Source organism: Balaenoptera borealis (assembly GCF_965194805.1).
Source record: "Balaenoptera borealis genome assembly, chromosome: 3".
Classification (NCBI taxonomy): Eukaryota; Metazoa; Chordata; class Mammalia; order Artiodactyla; family Balaenopteridae; genus Balaenoptera; species Balaenoptera borealis.
This window is the reverse complement of record NC_138866.1, coordinates 28,549,585-28,564,170: the sequence shown is the minus strand read 5'-3', so window position 1 is coordinate 28,564,170 and position 14,586 is coordinate 28,549,585. Positions and strand designations below refer to the sequence as shown.

Genomic DNA, 14,586 nt, shown 5'->3' with positions numbered 1-14,586 from the left:
TACTGGTAAGTATATAGGCTTAAAATCTCCACAATAGACAGGGGATGGGGCGGGGTGGCGGCGGGGGCGGGGGGGGGGGGGGGGGGGAGGGGCAGGTGGACAGGAGAAAAGGCAGCTCTGACCAGGGAGGAGACTATACTAAATAAATATCTCCAGTTTAAGGAGAAAGGAATAAAGTCCTCCTTTTTTAATAGGACAGGGAGGTTGTCCCCAGTGAGTCAGCATGTTCAGTGACCTGAAATTAAGCCTGATAGTGACATTCACACACCCCACACATTTATATAGAACCTACAGTCACTTCCCATTCAGGAGAAGGCTGCTGGGGCAAAAAACTTCTTCAACTGCAGAAGAAACATGCAAGCTACGTAAATCAGTGAGTCTAACCCTTCATTTGTGAATATAAATGGACCATGAGGAAAAACCAACAGCATGAACCATAAGGACCACATTGAGCAAATAGGACCACTGACCCAAGAATAAACACACATTATCCAGGGAACCATATACAACTTAGAAAAAACTCTCACTGACATCCTCATATATGATATTTGAGAATATTTTATCAGAAAAGAAGAAAAAGTTGCAGTTTTAAAAATCAGAGAAAAAGAATTTATTGGAAATTACAAATATGATTGCTGAGATACACAATTCAGTAGATGAGCTGAAAAACAAAATGGACACGACCAATAGCCAAATTAGGGATTCGGAAGGAAGACTTAAAATCTCTCACAATTTGCTGAAGCAAGAGGTGGGAAATGTGTGAGAAAAAAGGCATAGAAGATTGTAACACACACTCTGCTCTACTAGCAGCAATGGTCTTGGTTTTGGATTAACAAATTTACAAAACAGAATAGGCTTCACCCAGCACCAAGTTTACTTAGATTTAAGAATTCAGAATAAGAGAAGACACAGCCACAGTATAAAGTCATTATGCACTCAGGATGCATGTGGTCACAGAAGATGAGGCTGAGTATATGTAGACAACTTCTGGCTTCAGATTAAAAGGCTCTATACAGAAATGAAGAGAAAGCCGTTAAAAATGTCCAGTTGTGTATTGAAGAATTAGCACTACCAAACAAGAGAGCTGGTCATTACCCTTGGCTACTAGAAGGTGATCTCTAGGCTTCTGGAATGTTATGCCTGAAAGCAGTATCTTTGCTCGGGGGCCTTGGGTCACACTGGATGATTTAGGGTGGGGGCTGCCCACACCTTAGGGTAGGGACTGGCCACACCAGAAAGACCAATAGTGTGATTTAGAGCGGGGGCTTTGGGTGTCAGTCCACCTGCAGACTGAAGACTGAGATCAACCATGTGGACAATCAATCAATCATGCCTACGTAATGGAGCCCCAATACAACTGAACAGTGGGGTTCAGGTGAACCTCCTGGTTGTGCAAATTACTGCACATCAAGGCCAGGAGAGTAACATGTCTTGACCTCACAAGAGAAAACAACATAAGCTCCATGTTAGGAACATGCCTGGACTCTGCCCTGTACACATCTTCCCTTGGCTGATTTTCATATGTATCTTTTCTTGTAGTAAGTCATAACCAGGGATATGGTAGCTTTCATTGTGTTCAGTGAGTCCTTCTAGGAAAATTATTGAAACTGTGGGTAGTTTTGGGAACCCTTGCCTCACCCAAACTTACTATTGGTGTCAAAAGTGAGGGTGATCTTTTTAAAAAACTGTTCCCTCTAACTTTGTAGTTCATCCCAAACTCCTTGCACCAATCATAATGAAGTGGATAATTTATCTTTTCTTTGGCTGCCTAGCATCTGAACCCCCTTTCTAAGTTAGTCCAGTTTCCTTAGTCTTATGAGACTTGCTGGGATACAGAGCCCAACTATCACAATAGAATTTAGAAACAGCATTAAGGTTAGAGATGGTTGGTAGTGACAGAAAATCCCCCCAAAAGTGGGTTAAACAAGATAGAATTAATTTCTCCTTCACAAAAATTGCAGGTAAGGGGCACAGGGCAAGGATTATTTTCTACAGTGTCAGGCACCCAAGCTCTGCTGTCCTTACTAAGTAGCTTCCACATCATGGTATAAGGAAAGCTAGCTGCTCCAGCTCCAGCTATCATGTACGATTCCAGCCAACAGGAAGAAGAAAGGGGGAGGGGAAGGGCACACTATCTCCCTTGAGAATACTTTCCCAAACTTTCACATTCTATCTGCCTCTCTGCTATTGGTCAGAACTTTGTTACATGACCACATCAAGCTGCAAGGGAGGTAGGGAAATATAGTCTTTATTCCTGGTAGTCACGTACTCATAAAATACGCAATCCAGCAAGACGTCAGAATAGTCACAGACATTTATATACCTAACAATATAGTTTTAAATACATAAAGCAAACATTTTAGATATACGATAAGAAACTTAAAGTTCTACAATAATCATATACGTATTTAAACTCTCAGAAACTGACAGATGTAAGGTAAACAATAAGTAAATCTCTGTATATAATATGAACTACATAAATAATAAATTTGATTAGATAAGATAGAGCAAGAAAGAGAGTAGGGAACTTTGCTCCCAACAGACAGATAATACATATTCTTTTCAAATACTATTGGAATATTTATAGAAGTTGACAATGTACAAAACATTAAAAAATTCAACAAAGTCTCAATAGTAGAAATGATGCAGACTTTATTCTCTAAATACTACACAAGGAAATCAGAAATAAACAAAAAGTTACAATCCACTTGGAGCATTAACACCTTTCTGGGAGAGATGAAAAGTGGAAGTTTAAACACTTGGGAAAACACAGGGGTTGCTAATACCTCTATCTTCTAAAGTCATAGATTTAATTGAAAGGTGATGAAACAAGAAATAAAGACTTAAATATATTATTTAAAATTATAAATGAAACCAAAAGAAGAGCCAAAAATACTAATACATTTATCAAAAACTGGGAGGAAGAAGAAAGAGTAAGTAGAATGTTCATGAGACAGTGAACAATTCTAAAATGAAAAAATTAAGAAATAGAGAAAGAGGGCTTCCCTGGTGGCACAGTGGTTAAGAACCCGCCTGCCAATGCAAGGAACACGGGTTTGAGCCCTGGTCCGGGAAGATCCCACACGCCGCAGAGCAACTAAGCCTGTGCGTCACAACTACTGGGCCTGTGCTCTAGAGCCCACAAGCCACAACTAGTGAGCCCGCATGCCACAATACTGAAATCCGCGCACCTAGAGCCCATGCTCCACAACAAGAGAAGCCACCCAATGAGAAGCTTGTGCACCGCAACGAAGAGTAGCCCCCGCTCTCCACAACCAGAGAAAGCCCATGCACAGCAACAAAGACCCAATGCAACCATAAATAAATAAATAAATAAATAAATGAAATAGAGAAAGAGGCATAGTGTCTAATATAATGGAGGTAACCATAAAAAGAAGTGAAAACAGAAAATAGAGATAGTTAAAAGAGGTTGCTCAATGAACATGAGACTTTGTGACAGAGGAGGGGAGGAAAAGAAGACTTCTGATTTGCATTTTAAGTTCTTTCCTATGTTTATACTTATTACAATGTGGAAATTACTTCAGAAAAAATTAAAAATTTCAATTTATACAAAAGCTGCTTCTAAATAACTTGGATTAAAAAGGAGCTAAAGGAAGCTAAAAACTATCTTTAAGTTATGATGAAACAATAATGAAAATAGTTAATCCTTGAATATCAAGAGTTTGAACTGCATGGGTCCATTTATACATGGCATTTTTCAATAAACCCACTCTTGGTTGAATCTGTGGATGCAGAACCACAGACAAAGATGGAAAGCTATAAAGTTATACTCAGATTTTTGACTGCATGGGGGGTTGGTACCCCTAAACCCTGAGGTGTTCAAGGGTCAACAGTACTGCATATAAAACCATCACACATGTAGCCATATTGGTGTTCAGAGGAAAAGTATAGCCCTAAATAAACTTATTAGTATAAAACAAAAACAAAACAGAAGAACTAATCATTCAACTCAATAAATTTTTTAAAATGTAACCTTATCAATGAAAGAAAGAAGGCACTGATAAAAAATAAAAGCAGACACTAAAGACATAGAAACAGGAAGCAACAATAATATGAAAAATGAAAAGGGTGATCAGAGTTAAAGTACAATCAGCCCTCCAAATACATGAGTTCCGCATCTGTGGATTCAACCAACTGCAGATCAAAACTATTCAGGAAAAAAAAATTCCAGAAAGTTCCCAAAAGCTAAACTTGAATTTGCCATGTGCAGGTAACTATTTACATAGCTTTCACATTGTATTTACAACTATTTGTATTATATTAAGTATTATAAATAATCTAGAGATGATTTAAACTATATGGGAGAATATTCATAGGTTATATGCAAATACTATTCCATTTTATATAAGGGCTTGAGCATCTGCAGATTTGGGTATCCTTGGGGGTCCTGAAACCAACTGGATACTGAGGGACAAGTGTATTCTATGGTCTTTGTCATATTTGAGAGAAAGATAAAGATACTAACTGTCCACTCTGTTAACATTTCAAGAATAGCCATTAAATTAACAGTTACCTTTTCAAAAATTCAAAAGTAACTACTAAGAGAAAAGAATGTTTAATTACAAATGAATAGAAGAGAACCCAATAAAAAAAGGAAAACCTCATCAAATCCAAAAGAGGGCAAGAAAGAAATACAAAAGAAGCATAGAGAAAGTACACAATAAAATGGTAGAAATATCTGAATATATCAGTAATCACAATAATTATCTATGGATCAAACTTCCCTGTTAACATAAGTGGATTGTGAGACTGGATTTTTTTAAAAATTAGCTGTGGCCATTACTTGGAGATATACCAACTACGTAAAAATGTTTTTTAAAAAATTAAAAAGGGAAAACAGAAAAGGCACATCAGGCAAATACTAACAAAAAATAAAACTTGTGTTGCTGTATTAACATCAGTCCAAATGAGCTCAAAGCAGACAAGTATTATTATAGGTAAAGGAGACCATGATGATTTTTTAAAAGTTCAATTCACCAAAAAGATATAGCAACTCTAAACTTGTTGCACTTAATAAGATCACTTCAAAATATAAAGGATAAAAGTATTTGAAGAAAATACAGGAAATTTATCTTCTAAATCTGAGAGCATTTATGTTTGGGTTTTCTCAAAAGCAGATCCTAAAACTACAAAACATTGCTGAATAAAAATAATGAAGACCTAAGAAATGGAAAGACATCCCATTTCATGGATCAAAAGACTTAATATTAAGTCTGAGTTAACTTAGTCTATGTTAAGATGGCAGTACTCCCTATTATGGGCTGAATTGTGGCTCCCCAAAATTCATATGTTGAAGTTCAAATCCCTAGTACAACAGAATGTGACTGTATTTGAAAATAAGGCCTTTAAAGAGGTAATTAAGGTAAATGAGGTCATATGCGTGGCCCATAGTCCAATATGACTGGTGTCCTTATAATAAGAGGAGATTAGGATACAAATATGTATGAGAAAACACCATGTGCAGATACAAGGAGAAGATGGTCATCCACAAGCCAAGGAGAGAGTCCTGGAACAGACTCTTCCCTCATGACCCCCAGGAAAAAAGAAACTGCTGACACCTTGATCTTGATTTCTAGCCTCCAAAATTGTGAGAAAATAAATTTCTGTTGTTATAGCCACCCTATCTGTGGCTGGCAGACCTGGCAAACTAACATGCTCTGCAAATTGATCTACAGATTCAATGCAATCTCCATCAAAATTCCAGCTGGCTTCTTTGTATAAACTGATAAGTTGATCTTAAAATTCCTATGGAAACTCAAGAAACCCATAATCTTGACAAAAAAGAATAAAACTGGAAGACTCACAATTCCCAATTTTAAAACTTACTAGAAAGCAACAGTAATTAAAACAATGTGATACATACATAAGGACAGACAAAAAGATCAATGGAATAGAAATAAGATTCCAGAAATAAATCCTTACATTTACAGTCAGTTGGTTTTTGACAAGAAAATTCAAGGGAGAAAGAATGGTCTTTTCAACAAATTGTGTTGACACAACAGGATATCCATATGTAAAGAATGAATTTCAATCCTACCTCACAGCAAACACAAAAATTAACTCAAAATGGATCAAAGACATAAATGTAAGAGCTAAAACTACAGAATTCTTAGAAGAAAATATAGAAGTAAATCTCTGTAACCTTGGATTAGATAATGGTTTGACATCAAAGTATAAGCAACAAAAGAAAAAATAAATGAATTGGACATCAAAATTGAAAACCTTTATGCATCAAAGGATACCATTAAAAAATTGAAAAGACAGCTCACAGAATGGTAAGAAATATTTCCAAATCACATATATGTTAGTGACTTGTATCTAGAATATATAAAGAACTTTTAAAATTCAGTACTAAAAAGCAGCAAGGGAAAAGCAACTAGTAACATACAAGAGAACTCCCATAAAAATGTCACCTGACTTTTCAGCAGAAATATGCAGACCAGAAGGGAACAGCATGATATATTTAAAATGATGAAAGGAAAAAACCTACAATCAAGAATACCCAGCAAGGCCATCACTCAGATTTGAAGGAGAGATAAAGAGTTTTAAAGACAAGAAAAAACTATAAAAGTTCAGGACCACTAAACTACTTTAGAAAATAATGTTAAAAAAAACTTCTCTAAGTAGAAAAGAATAGGCCACAACTAGAAATGTTAAAAGTATGAAAGAAAAAATGTCATTTGTAAAGGCACAGTAAATGTACAAGTTCAACCACTAATAAAGCAAGGTTAAAAGACAAAGTAGTCAAATCACCTAATATATCCACAATAAGTAGTTAAGATACACACAAAACAAAAGGATATAAAATATGATGTCACAAACAGTAAACAGTGGGGTGAGGTGGGGAGAGTGAAAATGCAGAGTGGTTAAAATGTGTCTGAAATTAAGAGATCAGAAACTTAAAATAATCACATATATATGTAGATTTCTATAAATAAACCTCCTGGCCCACACAAACAAAATTCTATAAGAGATACACACACGCACAAAAGAAAGGAATCTAAACATAACACTAAATATAGTCATCAAATCACAAAGGAAGAGAGAAAGAAGAAACGAAAAACAACTACAAAAACCAACCAGAATACAATTAACAAAATGGCAATAAGTACACACCTATCAATAATTACTTTAAATGTAAATGGACTAAATGCTCCAATCAGAATACATAGAGCAGCTGAATGGGTAAAAAACAAGGATACAAAGGATCATACAAGATAACTACAATAATATGCCAATAAAATGGGCAACCTATAAGAACTGGATATATTCCTAGGAAATACAATCTCCCAAGGCTGAATCAGGAAGAAATAGAATATATAAACAGACTGATTACCAATAATGAAATAGAGTCAGTAATAAAAATTTTACCAAATAGTAAACAAAAGTTAACACCTATCATTCTCAAACTATTCCAAAAAATTGAAAAGTTCAAAGTAAACGTTTCCGAACACATTCTACAGGCCAGTATCACCCTGTTAAAACCAGACAAAGACACCACCAAAAAAAAAAGAAAAAGAAAAGCCACTATGGCTGATGAACATAGATGTAAATATCCCAAACAAAATATTAGCAGGCTGAAGTCAATGACACATTAAAAAGATCATACACCACAATCAAGTGGGATTTATCCTAGGGATGCAAGGACAGGTCAGTATCAACAAATCAATCAATGTGATATCCCACATTAATAAATTGAAATAAAAATGACATGATCATCTCAATATATGCAGGAAAACCTTTTCTCTCAACATCCATTTATGATAAAAACTCTCAACAATGTAGGTATAGAGGGAACATACCTCAGCATAACAAAAACCATATATGACAAGCTGCAGCTAATGCTGCATCATACTCATGTATGATGCAACATCATACTCATGTACAATGCAACATCATACTCATGTATAATGTAACATCATACTCAATGTTCAAAAGCTGAAAGCTTTTCTTCTAAGATCAGGAAACAAGACAAGGATGCCAACTCTTTCCACTTTTATTCAACACAGTATTGGAATTCCTAGCTACAGCAATCAGACAAGAAAAAGAAATAAAAGGCATCCAAACTGGAAAGAAGTAAAACTCACTGTTTGCAGATGACATGATACTATATACAGAAAACTGTAAAGACGCCACCAAAAAAACTATTAGAACTTATAATTAAATTCAGTAAAAAAAGTTTCAGGATACAAAATAATTTGGGGATTGACATGTACACACTGCTATATTTAAAATAGATAACCAGGACTTCTGTGGTGGCACAGTGGTTAAAAATCCACCTGCCAATGCAGGGGACACGGGTTCAAGCCCTGGTCAGGGAAGATCCCACATGCCACGGAGAAACTAAGCCCTTGAGCCACAACTACTGAGCCTGAGCTCTACAACCCACGAGCCACAACTACTGAGCCCACGTGCCACAACTACTGAAGCCCGTGGCCTAGTGTCTGTACTCTGAAACAAGAGAAGCCACCGCAAGGAGAAGCCAGTGCACCACAACAAAGAGCAGCCCCTGCTCACTGCAACCAGAGAAAGCCCACGTGCAGCAACGAAGACCCAACGCAGCTAAAAATAAATAAATAAATAGATAGATAGATAGATAACCAACAAGGACCTACTGTATAGCACAGGGAACTCTGCTCAATATTCTTTAACAACCTAAATGGGAAAAGAATTTGAAAAAGAATAGATATATGTATACGTATAACTGAATCACTTTGCTGTACACCTGAAACTAACACAACATTGTTGATCAACTATATTCCAACATAAAATAAAAATTTAAAAATTAATATACAGAAATCTGTTGCTGGGCTTCCCTGGTGGTGCAGTGGTTGAGAATCCACCTGCCAATGCAGGGGACACAGGTTCGATCCCTGGTCCGGGAAGATCCCACATGCCGCGGAGCAACTAAGCCCGTGAGCCACAACTACTGAGCCTGTGCTCTAGAGCCTGTGAGCCACAACTACTGAGCCCGCGTGCCACACACTGCAACAAAGAGTAGCTCCCGCTCGCCGCAACTAGAGAAAGCCTGTATGCAGCAATGAAGGCCCAACACAGCCAAAAATAATAAATAAATTTTTTAAAAAAAGAAATCTGTTGCTTTTCTATACACTAACAACAAACTATTAGAAAGAGAAATGTAAAAACAATCCCAGTTACAACTGCATCAAAAAGAATAAAATACATGGTAATAAATTTAATCAAAGACATGAAAGACCTATACTCTGAAAACCATAAGACATTGAGGAAATAAATTGAAAATGATAAAAATAAATACAAATAAATACAGTGCTCATGGATTGGAAGAATTAATATCTTCATTTTTAAAAATTTTAATTGGAGTACAGTTGATTTACAATGTTGTGTTAGTTTCAGGTACTTTTTAAAAATAATTAATATCCTTAAAATGTCCATACTACCCAAAACAATCTACAGATTCACTGCAATCTATCAAAATATCAATGGCATTTTTCACAAAACTAGAACAAATAATCCTAAACTTTTTATGGAAATACAAAAGACCCTAAATAGCCAAAGCAATGTTGAACAAGTAGAACAAAGGTGGAGGTATCATGCTCCCTGATTTTAAACTAAACTACAAAGCTACAGTCATCAAAACAGCATGGTACTGGCATAAAAATACACACATAGATCAATGAAACAGAAGAGAAAGCCCAGGAATAAACTCATGCTTATGTGGTCAATTTACCTATGACAGAGGATGCAAGAATATACAGTGGGAAAAGACAATCTATTCAATAAATGGTATTGGAAAAACTGGTCAGCTACCTGCAGAAGAATCAAACTGGACTACTTTCTCACACCATATACAATAATAAACTCAAAATGGATTAAAGACTTAAACATAATACCTGAAACCATAAAACTCCTGGAAGAAAACATAGACAGTATGCTCTTTGTCATTGGTCCTAGCAATTTTTTTTTATATGTCTCTTCACACAAGGGAAACAGAGCAAAAATAAACAAATGGAACTATATCAAATTAAAAAGCTTTTGCACAGAAAAGGAAACTATCAACAAAATGAAAAGGCACCCTATTGAATGGGAGAAGATATTTGCACACAATATATCTGATAAGGGGTTAACAGCCAAAATAGACAAAGAACTCATACAACACAACATGACAAAAACAAACAGCCTGATTAAAAAAAAAATGGGCAGAGGACTTGCATAGACATTTTTCCAAAGAAGACATACAGATACCCACCAGGCACATAAAAAAGATGCTCAACATCACTAGCCATCAGGGAAATGAAAATCAAACCCACAGTGAGATATCACCTCACACTTGCAGAATGGCCATTATCAAAAAGACAACAAATAACAAGTGCTGGCTTGAATGCAGAGAAAGTGAATCCTCATGTACCATTGGTGGGAATATAAGTTAGTGCAGCTGCTCTGGAAAACAGTATGGAGGTTCCTCAAAAATAAAAACAGAACACCCATATGATCCAGCAATTCCACTTCTGGGTGTTTTTTCCAAAGAAAACAAAAACACTAATTGAAAAAGATATATGCACCCCGATGTTCATTGTAGCAGGATTTATAATAAACAAGATATGGAAGCAACCTAAGTGCCCATGAATAGATGAATGGATAAAGAAGACGTGATATATGCATGTATATATGTATATGTATATATATACACACACACACACACACACGTATTACTGAGCCATAAAAAAGATTGAAATCTTGCTACTTACAATACATGGATGGACCTAGAGGGTATTTTACTAAGTGAAATATATCAGACGGAGAAAGACAAATACCATATGATTTCACTTATATGTGGAATCTAAAAAACAAAACAAAACAAGACAGAAACAGACTCACAGATACAGAGAAGAAACAGGTGGTTGCCAAGGGGGAGGGGGTAGGTAGTTCAGTGAAAGAAGCGAGGGACATTAAGGTACACACTTTCATTACAAAATACTTGAGTCACAGGGATGAAATGTACAGCATGGGGAATATAGTCAATAATATTGTAATAACTTTGTATGGTGAGAGATGATAACTAGACCTATGTACATTTTGTAACGTACAGAAATACTGAGTGCCTATGTTGTGCACCTGGCACTAACATAATGTTGTAGGTCAATTATTCTTCAATGTTTAAAAAATGGGCAAAAGATATGGATACCTCACCAAAGAAGATATACGGATGACAAGCATATGAAAAGATGCTCAACATCATATGTCATTACAGAACTGCAAATTAAAATTAACAATGAGATACGACTACATACCTATTAAAATGACTGAACTCTAAAATACTGACAAAATTAAATGCTGGAGAGAATATGGAGCAAGAGGAACTCTCATTTGTTGCTGGTGAAAATGCAAAATGGTACAGCCACTTTGGAAGACAGTTACCTATTTTTAACAAAGCTAAACATAGCTTCAGCATATGATCCAGCAATCACTCTATTGTATAATACATCCAAACAATAGAATGTTATTCAGCAATAAAAAGAAATGACATATCAGGCTTCAGAAAAACATGGAAGAGGCTTAGATGCATATTGCTAAGTGAAAGAAGCTAATATGAAAATGCTACATGCTGTATGACTCCAACTATATGATGTTCTGGCAAAACTACACCTAAAAATATCAGTGGTTACCTGGGGATGGGAGGAGGGGACGAACAGGTGAAGCACACAGAATTTTTAGGTCAATGAAATTATTCTGTATGATACTGTAGTGATGGATACATGACATTATGCATTTGTCAATTTTTACAGGCATACCTCCGAGATACTGCAGGTTTGGTTTCAGACCACTACAATAAAGCAAATCACACAAATTTTTATGTTTCCCAGGGCATATAAAAGCTATGTCTACACTGTACTGTAGTCTATTAAATGTGCAATAGCATTATGTCTTAAAAAAACAATGTATACACCTTAATTAAAAAATAATGCTGTTGAGAAAATAACGTTGATAGACTTGCTGGATGAAGGGTTGCCACAATCCTTCAATTTGTAAAATACTCAGTATCTGCAAAGAGCAATAAAAGGAGGTATGCCTATATAACCTAACTTAGACTTCGGTTAATAATAATGTATCAATATTGGTCCATCCACTGTAACAAATATGCCACACTAACGCAAAATATTAATAATAGGGAAAATTGTGTGGGAAGGGAAAGTGGGGATATGGGAATTCTCTATACTTTCTGTTGAATTTTACTGAAAAGTTAACTTTTTCAAAAATAATGCCTATTAATATTTTAAAAATCAAAATTTATCTTAAACAAGTGGTTGAAGTGGGAAAATAATAGAAAGTATATAACTTTTTTATTTAAAAAAGCAAACAAACAACAACAAAAAGAATAGTACTGTAGCATGTTCACACTCCCCTATATGTACCTACTTTAAACCTTCAGAATCAAAATCTAGTTGGATGCACTCATCTTTAGGGGAAAGCAGCAAATGAACAGAGAAGACTCTATCATTCACACTGTAAATGTTTCAGTATTGCTTACATCTGCTTTGGAAAATATGTTTTTTCCTTTAAAAAGAATTTAAAAAGCAGGATGCAAACCTATGGCAAATACCTCATGAGAAACAAAACACTGCATGGGCTCAATCTCTGCCTCTACGAAATCAAACATGACATTTTGCTTCCCAATATTCTTCTAAGACTTTCACATACACTATCACCTTTTATCTCCATATAGGAGACTTTCATCACGTTACACACAAGAACTCTTAAACCCCAAAAGATAAAAACTTACTTAAGACTTCAGAACTAGTCAGTGCTGAACTCAGAGGTAGAATTCTAATATATTTCACTGCAATGCTGCTGCTCACTGTTGAGTTCCACGTTTGGAGTTAAGTCATGGTTCTGACAGTTATTAGAGGCTAATCCTCAGCAGCTTAACATTTTCCAAGCCTCAGGTTCCTCCTTTCCAATGTTTGAAAAATACTCCCAGGGTTTTATAAACTTGTTAAATTTTGTATGTATAACAGGTGGGACATTGCTAAAGAGTAGCCATTACTATACTATATATAAAATGCTGGACATCCCTGAACATTATACCTATATTGCTTCTAACGTGACATTCAAAAGCTTGACATTTAGTATCTACTAAGGCCGAACATTCTTATTCTCTATAATACAGCAATTCCACTCCTAGGTATTCACTCCACTGAAACGCACATACATGTCCATCAAAATGGACACATGTTCACTGAATGCTCAGAGCACTATTCCTAAGAGTCCTAAACTGAAAACTACCAAATGTCCATAGGCAATAAAATTGTCAAATACATTTACGATCACAAAATGAAATATTATTTGGCAGTGATAATGAACAATCTACAACTACACCCAACAAAACGATGAATCTCACAAACGTAATGAATGTTGAGCGAAAGCAGACACTAAAAAAGGCACACTGAAGGATTCATCACCATAAAATGCAGAGTTGGGAAAAACTAGCCCGTTTTGTTGGACTCGGATAGAGCACCTTGGGGAAGGGAAAGTGACTGGAGCAGAAATGAGGGTGGCTTCTAGAGAAGTAATGATGTTTCTGGATCCTTGTGCTTGGTTACCCCAAGTATGTTCGGGTTGTGAAATTCATTAAAATACACACTTATAATTTATTCACTTTTTGTGTGTGTATAACTCATTAAAAGTTAGGGGGGAAAAAGGTTGTCCTTTTCCATGGGGAGGCTGGAATTCTTGGTATTCTGCCTAAAGTCATTCAGCTCTGGTTTCACCACGAATCCATACCCAACAAGTTTCACTCCCACGAGGGAGAGGTTTGAGAAGAGGCGTATACGCGGGCGGGCTGGGCGCCACAGCCGGACAGCAGGACATCCCGGTACGCCCCGCCCTGCGCCTAGAGAACGACCTGGCGCTTTTACCTCAGACGAGTCGAGGACGCGGGGTCCACTGACCTGAAGCCCCAGGACGCCTCCTGAGGCGGCTCAGCCACGGGCCTTTCTCGGCGCCAGGCGACGCCTGACCCCGTCGGGCCTCACGGCGCGATCCAACAGGCCTGAAGCAAAACTCCGCCAGCCGCCTGCGCTTTCACGCTGAGGGTCGGGACCGCGGCCGTGCGCCGGGGATGTCGGTGACAGTGACGCTGGAGCCGGCGGGCCGCTGCCGCTGGGACGAGCCGGTGCGCATCGCCGTGCGCGGCCTGGCCCCGGGGCAGCCGGTCACGCTGCGCGCGTCCCTGCGCGACGAGAAGGACGCGCTCTTCCGAGCCCACGCGCGCTACTGCGCCGACGCCCACGGCCAGCTGGACCTGGAGCGCGCGCCCGCGCTGGGCGGCAGCTTCGCGGGGCTCGAGCCCATGGGGCTTCTCTGGGCTCTGGAGCCCGAGAAGCCTTTTTGGCGGTTTCTGAAGCGGGACGTGCAGACGCCCTTCGCCGTGGAGCTGGAGGTGCTCGATGGCCACGACCCTGACGCCCAGTGGCTCCTGGGCCGCGCGGTGCACGAGCGCGACTTCCTGGCGCCCGGGGTGCGGCGCGAGCCCGTGCGCGCGGGCCGGGTGCGCGCCACGCTCTTCCTGCCGCCGGGTAAGGCTGG

At 37.9% G+C, this 14,586-nt stretch overlaps 2 protein-coding genes across 7 annotated transcripts in view; one reads left to right on the top strand and one right to left on the bottom strand.

The window, feature by feature from the left end:
- Positions 1-14,080, bottom strand: part of HEATR4 (HEAT repeat containing 4) — a 91,632-nt gene extending 77,552 nt beyond the window's left edge. The window contains exon 1 of the mRNA XM_082383871.1: positions 13,950-14,080. The gene's annotated coding sequence lies outside the window, so the exon portion shown is untranslated. The remainder of the gene's footprint in view (positions 1-13,949) is intronic.
- Positions 1,016-14,586, top strand: part of LOC309625016 (peroxisomal succinyl-coenzyme A thioesterase-like) — a 42,162-nt gene continuing 28,591 nt past the window's right edge. The window contains exon 1 of one of the 6 annotated variants that reach the window (XM_082383965.1): positions 1,016-14,576. In XM_082383965.1, coding sequence (XP_082240091.1) covers positions 14,120-14,576 — 457 coding nt within the window. In that variant the 5' untranslated portion in view covers positions 1,016-14,119. The remainder of the gene's footprint in view (positions 14,577-14,586) is intronic. The other 5 variants (XM_082383969.1, XM_082383962.1, XM_082383968.1 and 2 more) reach the window with 5 other exon arrangements.